The 12,154-nt window shown below is 48.0% G+C and overlaps 3 protein-coding genes across 3 annotated transcripts; 2 read left to right on the forward strand and 1 right to left on the reverse strand.

Annotated features, from left to right (window-relative positions):
• Positions 1 to 825: 825 nt before the first annotated feature.
• EJ05DRAFT_542372 (ribonuclease III) lies at positions 826 to 4,831 on the reverse strand. Its single transcript, XM_033749720.1, has 6 exons — positions 4,721 to 4,831; positions 4,530 to 4,640; positions 4,231 to 4,484; positions 3,395 to 4,133; positions 1,807 to 3,332; positions 826 to 1,713 (listed from the first exon to the last, which is right to left on the reverse strand). The coding sequence occupies exons 2-6, from the start codon at positions 4,634 to 4,636 to the stop codon at positions 974 to 976; spliced, it is 3,366 nt and encodes a 1,121-aa protein (XP_033595288.1). The 5' UTR covers positions 4,637 to 4,640; positions 4,721 to 4,831; the 3' UTR covers positions 826 to 973.
• A 1,533-nt stretch (positions 4,832 to 6,364) lies between these two features.
• On the forward strand, positions 6,365 to 7,140 carry EJ05DRAFT_237601 (uncharacterized protein). The gene is made up of 2 exons (XM_033740022.1): positions 6,365 to 6,382; positions 6,502 to 7,140. The coding sequence occupies exon 2, from the start codon at positions 6,586 to 6,588 to the stop codon at positions 6,940 to 6,942; it is 357 nt and encodes a 118-aa protein (XP_033595289.1). The 5' UTR covers positions 6,365 to 6,382; positions 6,502 to 6,585; the 3' UTR covers positions 6,943 to 7,140.
• A 4,626-nt stretch (positions 7,141 to 11,766) lies between these two features.
• Positions 11,767 to 12,154, forward strand: EJ05DRAFT_237668 (uncharacterized protein). Its single transcript, XM_033740023.1, has one exon. The coding sequence runs from the start codon at positions 11,838 to 11,840 to the stop codon at positions 12,033 to 12,035; it is 198 nt and encodes a 65-aa protein (XP_033595290.1). The 5' UTR covers positions 11,767 to 11,837; the 3' UTR covers positions 12,036 to 12,154.

Here is a 12,154-nt window from a genome sequence, read left to right on the forward strand (position 1 = left end):
ATAGTTCTTCCACTTCGAAATCAATTCGCGAAATCTGTAGGTTTTGCTCGTGAACGCGTTGCTCAGTATTGAGGACAGCCGTTAGCCACACAGTGCGCGACATGCTTGAACATTTCAAGTAATCGGCTCGACTATGACATGGATGTGCAGAAGTGGGCCCATTCACATGCCTACACGGTAGAAAATAAATTAGTCACACAAATGCGCCCAAATTGAATATTATCGATGCTCGCAGACTTCTACAATTCGCGCGTCGTTTTGACATTGCTGGACGGACGCTGACTAATCAAGAACGGAATGGGTCGTCCCATTTATTTAGCCTGAAACCTCTTCCAGTAGAAAAGCACAACACAGCGGGAACGCAAATTGTTGGAATTTAGTCGAAATAAAGCATCAGAATACGCGTGCCTGTGGCCGCGATAGTTGCTACAGGTCATGGCGCGTCCCCCAACGCCCATTTGCACCTGCTTAGCTGCTGTTGCGGTCACAACGCGCCTGGACAACACACCCTGCGAGCAAGTCACGATCACAACGCGTCCGTCAAAGCGAATGGCAGCCATCTAGCCAATCAAGCGAAGCGAAACATGACGACGAAGCCCAAGTACCCGATCACAATAGTCATCACCGAATATACAGCCATCGACGGGCTCCCTGCAGAGCACTGCAGAGCCCAGCCACTCGACAATACTTGCAACATCCCGCATCAACAAGCTCTCGAATTGAACAGCATCATCTCCTACTTGAATCGAACACCAGACACTCGGCATGCTACTGCAGATGCCACCCAATATTACAGTTATCAGACAGCCTCGCCCACTGTCGCCTCCCCCCCCCCCCCCCCCCCCCGAAAAAGCCGTGGAAAAGGATTGGTCACCCTCCAACACGCACCCGATAACGTCTGAGGAGATTCAAGCTGGAGCTCTCGTGCCTATTCTATCGACAGCTCGCACGAGCGGAGCGTCATATCCGTACATCAAGACCATTTATGTGCCACACAGTGCCAGTACTGACCTGGGTGGAACAAGCAGGTGCAGAAACTTCGGACGGCAATGTCGGAGTACGAAAACGACAGGTGGAGAATAATCGCGACCAAGGTTGGGAACGGTTTCTCTCTAGCCTCATGGATGGCACCTATGGCGCTCTCAACGATATCAGAGAAGACCTTCTCGGCCCTGGCTTGTTCCAATTCCGCCCAAGGATATTCATGGCCGTTGTATAGTGCCTCGAGAATTGCTGCACGAAGGCCTATATGACGCGCATGGATTGCATGCCGAGCTTGCAGTAAGTCTGGCGAGTTGTGACGCAAGAAATGATATAACGACCTGGTGAAGTCCTGGATTCCAGGTTCGGTGACGGAGTCCCACTTCCGTTTTGCCGTCTTTGGCAGATCGTAGCGCACTTCGGAGATCTTAAGCTCAAACATAAGAAAGGCGAGGAGGTATCCGTTGACAAGTGCGGTGCGGAACGTATGCATTAGAACGTGCGACAGCGGTGGATTGTGTGCGTACAATCTTGTCGAGATAATGTAGTCGATCACGGCATCGCCGAGGAACTCGAGTCTTTGGTAGGAGCTTATTCGCTCATGGTGCGGTGGTGAGTACGATGGGTGAGTCAAGGCTTCAGTAAGAAGAGATACTCGATCAAAGGTGTGGCCTAACAGTTCTTCGACCGGTTTGAAACGCGAGGGCGGAATACCAGTTGTTTCTGGGGTCGCTGAGAAGAGAATCTTGTTGGCATCATGTATCGAAAGCTATGGTTCCCGGGGAAGTAAAATCTGCATGCATGTCAATGCATCAGATATCCGACCTCTAGACAAATATGATGCGCCTATCAAGGACTCAACAACATCGGCCAAGGTTTTAGTAGAAAAATTGTCTTTCTGCTTGGCTTCTTGTTTTTCATATTGTCGAGCGTGCACATCAGATAAGTATTGCGGTCGCCACTTGACACCGGTAAATCCTGTTCGGATGATGTATTGATCGAGACCAGCATCCAGAGATGCTTTGGCAAGGTATCCATTTGAGACGGTGCGTCCTTTCTCGGCTGTGAGATAGCTCTCTGGCCAGGTAAGATTTCTTGCCATTAGGCGGATCGAAGAGGCGAACTTGAGTAAGGCATCACCGAGATATTCCATGCGCTGATAGTTTACATGCTCTCTAGCCGACGTGGCACACAAAGCTGTCAAAACGAGATGCACATCAGTGAAACCAACATGAGCAAATATGCCAGCGGAAAGATTTTGGGCCACCATGTAAACTTCTAGACGATGCAAGACGCAAGGCGCAAAGGTCACAGCAGTGACAAGATCTGCTGGCAACATTTCGATGACACTGTCCGCCAGTTCAAGTTCCAATACAGCTGTATACGCTGAATTTTGCTTTTCCCGGGCATCCACTTGGTGGAGGAAGTCTTTTCTCTTTGGAAACTTATTCACCTTCAAAACATATTCCTTGGATCCTTGTGATTGTTCATCTCCTCTTTTATATATTTTTTGGAGTACAAATCGTTCACTGGCTCCATGACGCCGCACCAATCCAAGACGACTTGAATGGCCATCCATGATTGGATGCTTCTCGAGGATCGTTGCTGGTAGAGCCCCAGATGTGGTCGCTACAAAGTCGTCGACTGCAGAAGTACTAAGCTCTACGTTGGGTAATAGAAGCACGACAAAGTCGAACTTGTTGGAAACTAAGCGGTGTGAACCCAGACTTGACGACAAGAGATGATAGGCGACTTTTTGAAGCGACTCGACCAGATCGTCTTCTATATGCATGGGTTGGTCCCTCTGGAGCTCATAGGAGACCTCGTATACCAGCGACTTGTTCCAATATAGATTGTATGGTGGAATTGTAGGTAAAGGCATGGTCGTCATCACGTCAAACTCACAATTGTGGTTAGCACTAGAGAACCGGATGCGATACGTGTAGCGCTGGTCTCCTATAGCCGTCGCGTGAAGGGTCCAAGGATCCATCTTTGGATTGACTGGTACCATGGCTGGGCGGTCACCTATCATATCGCATTTAGGTGCTTCATTAACCTCACCATGCAAAGGCAACAAATTGCTGCCAATCAATCCGGCTTCATGCAAGGCCTTGTAGGCTTGAAAAGCAGCATCCTTTCTCGCGTCTTTCTCATTTTTCCACTTCGAAATACCCTTGTGACGTCGGAGAGAGGCGTCCACAGCCAGTGGAAGGGTAACCTCTGCCGAAAAACAGCCTTCGTTATCTGTATCGAGTTTAAATTCAGGTTGGTGGTCCGTATGTGGACTTGTCCTCAGGGTGGCGCAAAAATGAAAAAGATGAGGCAATACGCCATCGGAAGTAAGTAAGGCTCTATAGACAGCTAGTAAGCAAAGCATTGCGAATGAGAACAGACCAGGGTCTGTACTACTTACTGCGTCGAGGCAACATACAAGCTGTAGTCATCAGCCTCGTCGATTAACTCTGTACTGTTCATAGGCTTGATCTGACGCGACTCATCGGCATACTCGTCTTTCAGGATCTGCTCTAGTGTGGACCATTTTGTCACCGAAGACGACTCTGATGCATTTTGAGGTATCATGATCACGAAACTCGAGGCCAATTTTCTGGCCCTGCCTCTGCGCTGCACATACATCTTCAGGTTTGTTGGCGCATCGAAACATATCACGACGTTACAATTTGGGACATCAATGCCTTCCTCAAGGACACTGGTGGTAACTATGAGGTTTTTACGACCCTCTCGAAAGTCCTTCAAGGTTTGGTCTTGACCTTTGATATCAACCAGTTCTGCAACGTCCTCGGATCGACTCGGAGATGAAGAAGTACCCACGAAAGCCCCAACCTGGAAAGACTGTTTTAGGTCGAGATCATTTCCGATCACATCTTCAAGAGCATTCACCACAGCTCGTCTTTCGGCGAAGATAAGACCCCTGAAGTCCTTGTGGTATGCTTTCTTGAGATAGCTTATCAGGGCAGTAGCCTTAGCAGATGTACCCTCAGCAGGAGACCCAGAAGATACTAGTGCTACAATTTTGCGAAGCAATGCCATCAGATGAGTCTTTTCTCGCCCGGACCAGCCGAGCATATGTGACTCCTCGTTCATTTCAACCGCGTCTTTGAGCCGGTCTACACACCGCACGATGTAACGTTCAGCTGCAATTGCGCCAAGCTGCTCACAAACGCTATAAGCCCTAGACTGAATGGACTTCAGCTGTTCCAGGCAATATGGATTCCTTCGCGAATGCCTTACTAAGTTTGCATTCGGCGGTCGGATCGTAGCGCATCCTTTCATACAAGTCCTGGATATACGGATCACTCGCGAGATCATAACCTTGGTATGCTTCCTGTAGTGCTGTCATAATGGCATTACTTCTAATATTTCGCATTGAGAGGTCGACCTGAAAGAATACTGGTTCCAAATTAGGTCGATGCACGTGCTGCAAGAATTCAGTCTGATGGATCTTAGGAATGGTGACGTGAGAATCCAAGTTCTGCTCGATTGTTCTGAGAATGTCAGAGACCGGCAGATATTATATCTAGTGTACGTACTGCAAAGCTTTTGGATCGCTGTTGATCACTGGGCTTGCGGTGAGACCGAGAATTGGCGGTACTAATGATGGGTTCTTTCGTCGCATTGTGTGATAGAAATCATTCATAATCCTGTCCATTGGATGGTTCTTAGTACAATGATGGGCTGGGTGGCGTTAGAGATACAGCATTACTATATTGATCAGACATACCCTCGTCAAAAATGAGCAAAGCCAGTCTGGTCATTGGAACAAAACCATGGGTCAGAGCTTGAGCGAGTATATCCAACGTCGAAACGACTACACTCATATTGTAAAGCACTGCATCCCACGTTCGCTGGTCGGTCCACGTGTCGACATTCTCGATGCTTGTGAGTTTTCAAATCTGGTAAGCCGGTAGTAGTGTCTGGAATACTTGATACTGTTGATTGCACAGAGCCACAGTCGGAGCTATAAACCAGACAACCTGAATGTCAATTAACCTTGAATCAAACACGTGACCAGCTCCAGGCAGTGACAGACATACTTTATACGGGTCGCAAGTCTCTAACTCTGTTCGAGCTCTACTAATGGCTATGTGGGTCTTGCCGCTACCAGTATCCATCTATAAACGAACATTAGCCACAGAAAGGCATAGAATGGGAAAGCAGTCTCAGACTTGCCGCCACGATTATGTTTTTCTCAAGGCTCTTCTCCAGCATTTCAGTTTGTTAGGACCAAAACCGAAACATTTCGTTCTCCCGAGCGATATCGATCGGTCTGAAACTTGCACAAACGAAGCGGCTCCCACGAATCTACGTATTCTTATGGTTGAGATCATACAAGTCTTATGGTACGGTTCGTCAGGTTTATAGGGTTATTTAAAGCAGGAAGAAATCGTCGAGGAAAGGGTGATGAGCAACAGGAGTCCTAGACAGCTGGGTGTAAACCGACAGACGCATTTCGCCATGAAGGCTCATCAGGGACTAAGATTTGTTGTTCTTTTGTAGATGAAAGCGTCGGTCAGTTGTACCACAGACCTCCGATTGGAATGTGCAGCCATTCCAAATCATACTACAGTCACCTAGTCACGTTCTCCCCGAGAATCGCTGTATATGCACGCATGGTTTTAAAGGAGTCCTGCTAGTGGTCTTGGTCTTGAGTTTAGGGGATCTTTTGTGCCATGTATCTTGCACTCCTCAGTCGTTGGATACTCAGAACAATTGACGCACTATTGGCCTACTACACATGCACGCACAGATGTGCCCGGCGCTACAGATCGGACCGTTCTGGTTACCAGGGAACATCATGACACCGCCACACTATCCCTAAGACAAGCGACTGAAGACGGGGGGCTGTAATTCAGGCTAGAGCCTGGTTCTGTGTGGTCGGGAATACTGGTACCGAAGACGCCAGTGGCAGGGGAAGGGTGTAACGTGGCCCTTCCGGAGACTGATGGCGAGCCTTCAGCAAGGGCGGAATGTGCGGCCTGTCCGCTCGCATATACGGCAGCCTACCTATCAGCCGTCACGATATGGTATCCACTCCTTCCTCTGGTGAGACTCGATTTTAGTGGTGCCGGTGAAGCATAGCCAAGCCAACTGACAAGGTGTAACGAGTGGGTCTCTTCTCGGACGCTCGCGTTGGAATATGCGGCGCTCGAAACCCCCTTGCTCTCAGGCATGCCTGGTCGACCCTTGCCATTTGAAAACGGACTAAGGTCCAGAGTGTCGTTTCTGCGTCCCCCAAACGGGGAAAGCAGTCTCTGCGGGTAGGCTGGGGGTGTAGTTCTCTGCTAGAGCATTCCACGGCGGTCGTGAAACGCTTTCCAGCTGGTGAACGGAGTCGACCCCCTCGAGGTTGGCACCAGGCTTGGCCGCAAAGCCCCCCAGCATCGTAAAACTACTCATTCTCCCTTCGTTGCGAAGCTCCTCACAGCACGTGAAATTGTCCTACATTATTACCGTCATGTCTCCATCTAATCATGAGAAGCAACCAAAACCACAAATCGACAGTACGGTCTCAGGGGCGTCAGGCCGTCTGATGGCAAAGGGGACTTGGACCTACAAGCAAACTGATGTCCGTCAGCAAGCAGGTACATGGTGATGTCTGTCCACACATCTACGGTGATGACGTTGTATTGTTTCTCATGCTCAAATACCATCGAATTTAACCATGGCCCGCATCTCCAAACGAATGCGAGTGTTCAGCTATGCCCGTCAAATTTTCAATTATGGTCATGGTACGTACGCCTTTGGAGAAAGAACCGTAAAGTGCTGCCCTCACTATTCATGATTAAAAGTACCAAACAGATAAGCAATATTCTTGACGCTTCACAGGTTCGCGACCGTCCTGACATCTACCAGATATTCCATCATAAAGAGGCTTCATACATTGTTCTGGAGGACATGGCAAGCCACAACGGCCTTGCAAATCCCTCAGCTAAGTACATCTAACTGTTTCTTTCCCAATGCAATCATTCACCAGAACGTGTCTGCCGTAATGGGACTCGCCGCTTGCCTTCTCTCTCGGACACATATACTCACTCAGTAACCACAAGCATTGAGGGGAGCCAGTACCATCAGTGATTCATCCTCATAACACACCAGAATCTAAATTTATAGAATAGATTCTCTAGCGAGTTCATTTCCGAAAGCCTGCTAAATACATGCAGTAAATCGATTGCGCGTTCCGTCTGACCTACACGTTATGATGGGGTTGAAAGATAGTTGCAGCACATCAAGCACAATTACAAGAGGGCACAATGATAGATACTGTGGGTCTTCCTCCACCACCCCTGACAGGGTGACGCAGTATACGGGCGGCTGGTGTGCGACAAAGCGGCACTGGCACTACTGATCGTCGTATGCGGGATCAAAAGTAAGTCCTCCCGCTTGAGATTGCTTCGATGTATGGGTGCATGGATTGCTGCCAAGAGCAGCTTTATCCTGCCAAATCACACCATGCAGGATATCCCTGCACAACGAATTGGAATCAACAGGAGGATCGCTTCGAAATTGAGAATCTCGAGGAGGTTCACATTCTGGAGCAGAAGGTTTAGACCTAATATTGTGACCATAATGATCAATACAGCACTTCGCCAACCTCTCATGATGATGGCGGTTGGGGATAAAGTTTGGTTGTCGTGGGACTAGAAGACTGGAGATACACAGCAGTGGGTAAGGACGGGGGGAGGGGGGACTACGATTGTGGACTCGGATTCTCCAGTCCCTCATGCACTCAAGTTCAAGTTCGATGGCGAAAGAAGGACATGTGCACGACGATAGTAGGCAAGTCTCTGCACCGTGAAGGATCAACCTGTCTTGGGGGCAACACGTCCCTGCTGTAGGCCCCTCATCTCCTTCCCAAAGGTTTGAAGTACCTGTGACTAATTAATAATGTATTATGAACAAGGGAAGGAGTGTCGTCTAGATGACACGATGCTAGAAATCATCCATGCAATGTAATCAGTGACAAGAGCATTGGTCTCACCTATGAATCGATTGGGCAGCTTAGGCGAAATCCTACCGGCACAAGCCATGGGTATAGGTAGCTCTTATGCAGAATAGCAGAGCCTTTAGCAATATGACCCATCGTTACAGTTGGCCCCCTCCATCCTGTCATTTTGGAACTATAGTTTGCTATGCATAAGTGGCTTAAGGATAAACGTACTAAAAGGGTCTCTTTGCATAATATTACAGGCTCTAGTGACCTTAAAATTGCCCTAGTTGAATGAACGAAATGAGACGCAAATATTCTAGACATCTAGGAATTTAAGTAAAGCTCTAGCTCTTCCAAATGAAATATGCGTTAAGATGGAGTTCCATCACCATTTCCAATTTTCCTTTGATCGTCCACCTTCCACGACGTCTTTCCAACTTGTTTTCAACTCGATAGCAACGCCCTCGAAATTATAAGACAGGTGTATGAGAGGTCCAGCTCAACATGCCAACCACACAATACTCAATAGAAGGCCCTAACATAATCTCCTCCGACCTCTCTCTCATCCACATTCGCCAACTCATAGATCTTCTCAACACGAACCACATCCAAGCCCTTGCCTAAAGGGCTCAGTGCATCGCTCCTAAGAACACATGAAAACACCATATCCCACCCCTGAACGCCTGACGCATAGAATGCTTCGGCGGCCGCACTCTCTCTGCTCCCGAATCTCAGTACCTTGAAGACCTTCTCTGTCGGACTCGGCCCTCGTGCGCTAAAGCCCGGGGCCATGCAGGTGACACATGTGTACACGTCGTCGTCCAGTGGTGCAGCAAACACGCGACTAGCCCATACTCTTGGAATGCTGGCGTTCAGGAGAGACTGCTTTCCCCGTTTGGGCGACGCAGAAGTCTAGGGGGAGATTGGCCGAATGGTAATTACTGTCCGCAGCCGACAGTCTTGATGGTAGTCCCAAGTTGAAACTGTTCAGATCGATACTTCGAACGACGAGTGCAGCGATTGCAAGCCTTGACGGCAGGGATACCAGCACATCAATGCGAAAGTCTTTAGACTCTACAACAGTTTTGGATAGTACATTGCTGAGATATAGATAGTCAAGTAAGAGTTCCAGCTTCATGAAATGACTCTTATGGTATAATGCCAGTAGCAGCCCCCTGAGCCCACCTCGCCTCACCATCACCCTTGCGTAAGGACTTTGAAACTTCAATCACGAGTCAACAACTACCACTTATCCGTATCCCACCACCAGGGTTCGGAAAGCACATCCCGCTGTGCTGGGGTCCTCTCTGGCAGGTCTGGTTCACAGTCCCAAAACTTAAGGACACTATTTTCACTCATCGACCAAACCCTCTCTGATATGTTGCCAACACTGGCGTTATCGACCGGTAGCCCGATATCCACATGGGCCGCGTCACGATTATCAAGTCGCTGCTGATCTGGAGGCAATCCTGTGTGATTGGCCTAGTCAGGATGCTCGGTGAGAGACACCTCTTCCTGACCGCCGATCAAGTGCGTTTGTCCGTAACGTAATGCAGAAGAGTCCGCAGCATCGGAGGTAATTTCGACCACAGCACGTCGTGGCTATAGTCACTGCATATTGAGACCTCGTGAGGCGTGGCGCGTCGATGATCCATGGGACAGTATGCTTCGTATTTAATGTTTTCGTACTCTTGGCGTCCATTAAGAGCTGCAGTGCGGGGCGGGCTCGGGGGTTGGTCAGTCTTGTTGACATCGTAAGGCCTCCGGATCCGTTCTCGCACCAGACGTAGGTAGAGTTTCTTAGTGCGCCCTATCATGCTAATAAGAGAAGAGAAAAAGAGGTTACCTAGGATAAGTCAGAACAAGGAGACTGCCAGTTTGAGCAATACTCGGTAAAGTAACGAGTATGATAGCAGATTTCTATACCTGTGTGGCTATCTGAGTATAGTTTGTTCAGTGATGGATTCGTTCTATGTTTACTGTGGTATCACGCCGAACAGTTGCTAGCGCCAATTTGACTTCCTACCCAGGGGGGGCTGTGACGGAACAACTTGACTTGCATACTTAGTGCATCAATCTACAGGCAAGTAGCCCAACATACGGCTAAACCGTGGCCCTGACCGCAAAAAAAACGTAGAGGCTGCGTGTTTAAGTCCAAAGCATCATCGTCTTGTATTACAAGGATGCTACCTTGTTGTACATAAGATGGTCTACTAAAGAGGCAATCCTATGCGGTTTAATAAAACCAAATATAAGCATCAATTAAGACTAAGCTGCATTCTTTACGCATATTAATTTAAGTCGCCAATGAACGGTAAAGAAAGAGTGTTACGGCAGTCTACGGAGCCAGCGAGGTACCAAAAATAACGTAGCACCTAAGTAATTCTATAAATAAATCAACGCAGCCAAATCAAAAACAGTACAAAAAGGCCAAAACAGTGATTAGTAATGACCGACCTCTTATAAGCGATGTTTTCGGAGGGAAGATCTAGGTTAACTACGGCATGCCATATCCACTTCCTAATGTGCTTCCACCAGTCGCAGTGGACTTTATAGTTAGGGTCGGTGCGTCACACTAGGCTCTCGCTTTACTATATGCGGGGTCTCTAGATAATACATTAAGACTAAATAATTACCATGCCAGCTTAACAATGCAAAACCGGCAGATTCTAAGCGCAGAAGAAGTATTATGACTCTGTATTTTCCATAACTAAATCTAGAATAACAGTACCGCTAATGTTTGTAGGATTCAAATTAGTAAATCCACTGTTAATAGGACCATCATATTCACATGGGTGGCTACCATGACTTTATGTCAGTGTGTGGCTAAATCCGAGGAAGTTAAACCGTATAATCGAGCCGACGGGTACATTAAGAGCTTCTAGAGAGAACTTAAACTACCCACCAGCCCCTATAGCCATAGAGAGAATATTAGGATCGCTGTGAGTACCATTCCACAGGACAAGGCGTCTTACTAACGGGATAGGAGTTTGCATTCCAAACATCTTTAGGCATGGCAAAATTTGTACGCTTATCCGAGTTTTTAAGTAAGATATAAGGGCATCCAATGGTTTTAGAATCTCTAATCTCGGATCCAGATCCACACCCTCCTAACATCTTAAAACACCCTCGATCCGGGAACTATATAGTAAACTTAATATCCGGAAATCGGGATTCCTCAAGAATATATAATGATAAAAGGCGAGCATCCTCTCACGGTCATCGAGGATCTATTGCTTAAACTATCACATATATGTTCTACTGCTCTCTGAGCATTATCAACAATGGCTACTACCGTCTAAGCTGCTCCAACCTCCCTTCCAGTGCAAAAGTCCAAGTCGGCTTTTTGTCAGGCACGTGCCTGCCAGTTGATTATACATGTGTGCAGCAGTCGTATATAAGCAGTGTGCTCCACCCTTGAAGCAGTAGCTTCAAGATTCGGTCCTTTTGGTGTAGTTGGTTGGTGCGTGGAGCCCGCCTCCTTACACTTTTACTTACCCAACTTCATCCACCAACGCTTCACTTGATAAAAACCCTGCGGAGGAGTCGAGCGAAGATGAGCATGACGAAGAACTGGCCAAATCGGAGGATTTTAATCCTGACTCTCTCAAGAAAGAGGAGCGCGAGGAATGGGAAAACGAAATCAAAGAAATGGAGAAAGCCAAGCAGAAAGGTGAAAAACCAAAGAAGGTGAAAGCTGAAAGAGCGGTTGATTGGACCGACGAGTTGCTAGGCCCAAGACCAACAAAGAAACGAACAGATACAAGCAGGTATTACTGCTGCGAAAAAGAGTTGGACAAGTAAAGCGCCTCCAAACAGAAATATTCGTAAGCTACATCATGACGGTTAGTTAGTTAGTTAGTTAGTTAGTTAATTCCTACACGGTTTCAGCCGCGATTACTCCGCAGCTATGCCCGGCAGAGAGGACCTGTCAAACAGCCGACGCGTTCCGGATCATTTGATTGATCCGTCCCGCCCCACGTCGCCCTATCGCGAACGACAAGACCAGCTGTCCCAGCATCCTCCCGTTGCTTCTCCAACTACTATTTACATTGGCCTGTCACGCCTGTGTAACATAGCAGTTCTACTAATTGTACTGCTGATCTAGGCTCCTTAAGGCTCTCGCCTTGTGTTCCCAACCCGTATACCTAGAGTCTCCCCCCAGTGCTCGACTTCGCCTACGCGTCCCTGACCCGGAATTGCCCAAGGGTCTCCGTCCGTTCTATA

The sequence above is a fragment of the Pseudovirgaria hyperparasitica genome, assembly GCF_010093815.1.
Source record: "Pseudovirgaria hyperparasitica strain CBS 121739 unplaced genomic scaffold EJ05scaffold_28, whole genome shotgun sequence".
Taxonomy (NCBI): domain Eukaryota; kingdom Fungi; phylum Ascomycota; class Dothideomycetes; order Acrospermales; family Acrospermaceae; genus Pseudovirgaria; species Pseudovirgaria hyperparasitica.

Coding starts and splice junctions, on each gene's coding strand:
- EJ05DRAFT_237668 (XM_033740023.1), top strand. CDS start 11,838: ATGCCCGGCAGAGAGGACCTGTCAAACAGCCGACGCGTTCCGGATCAT.
- EJ05DRAFT_237601 (XM_033740022.1), top strand. CDS start 6,586: ATGGTGATGTCTGTCCACACATCTACGGTGATGACGTTGTATTGTTTC.
- EJ05DRAFT_542372 (XM_033749720.1), bottom strand. CDS start 4,636: ATGAATGATTTCTATCACACAATGCGACGAAAGAACCCATCATTAGTA. Junction 4,485..4,529: donor AGCGATCCAAAAGCTTTGCA/GTACGTACACTA, acceptor TGACATTCTCAG/AACAATCGAGCAGAACTTGG. Junction 4,134..4,230: donor GACCGCCGAATGCAAACTTA/GTAAGGCATTCG, acceptor GCGCAATTGCAG/CTGAACGTTACATCGTGCGG.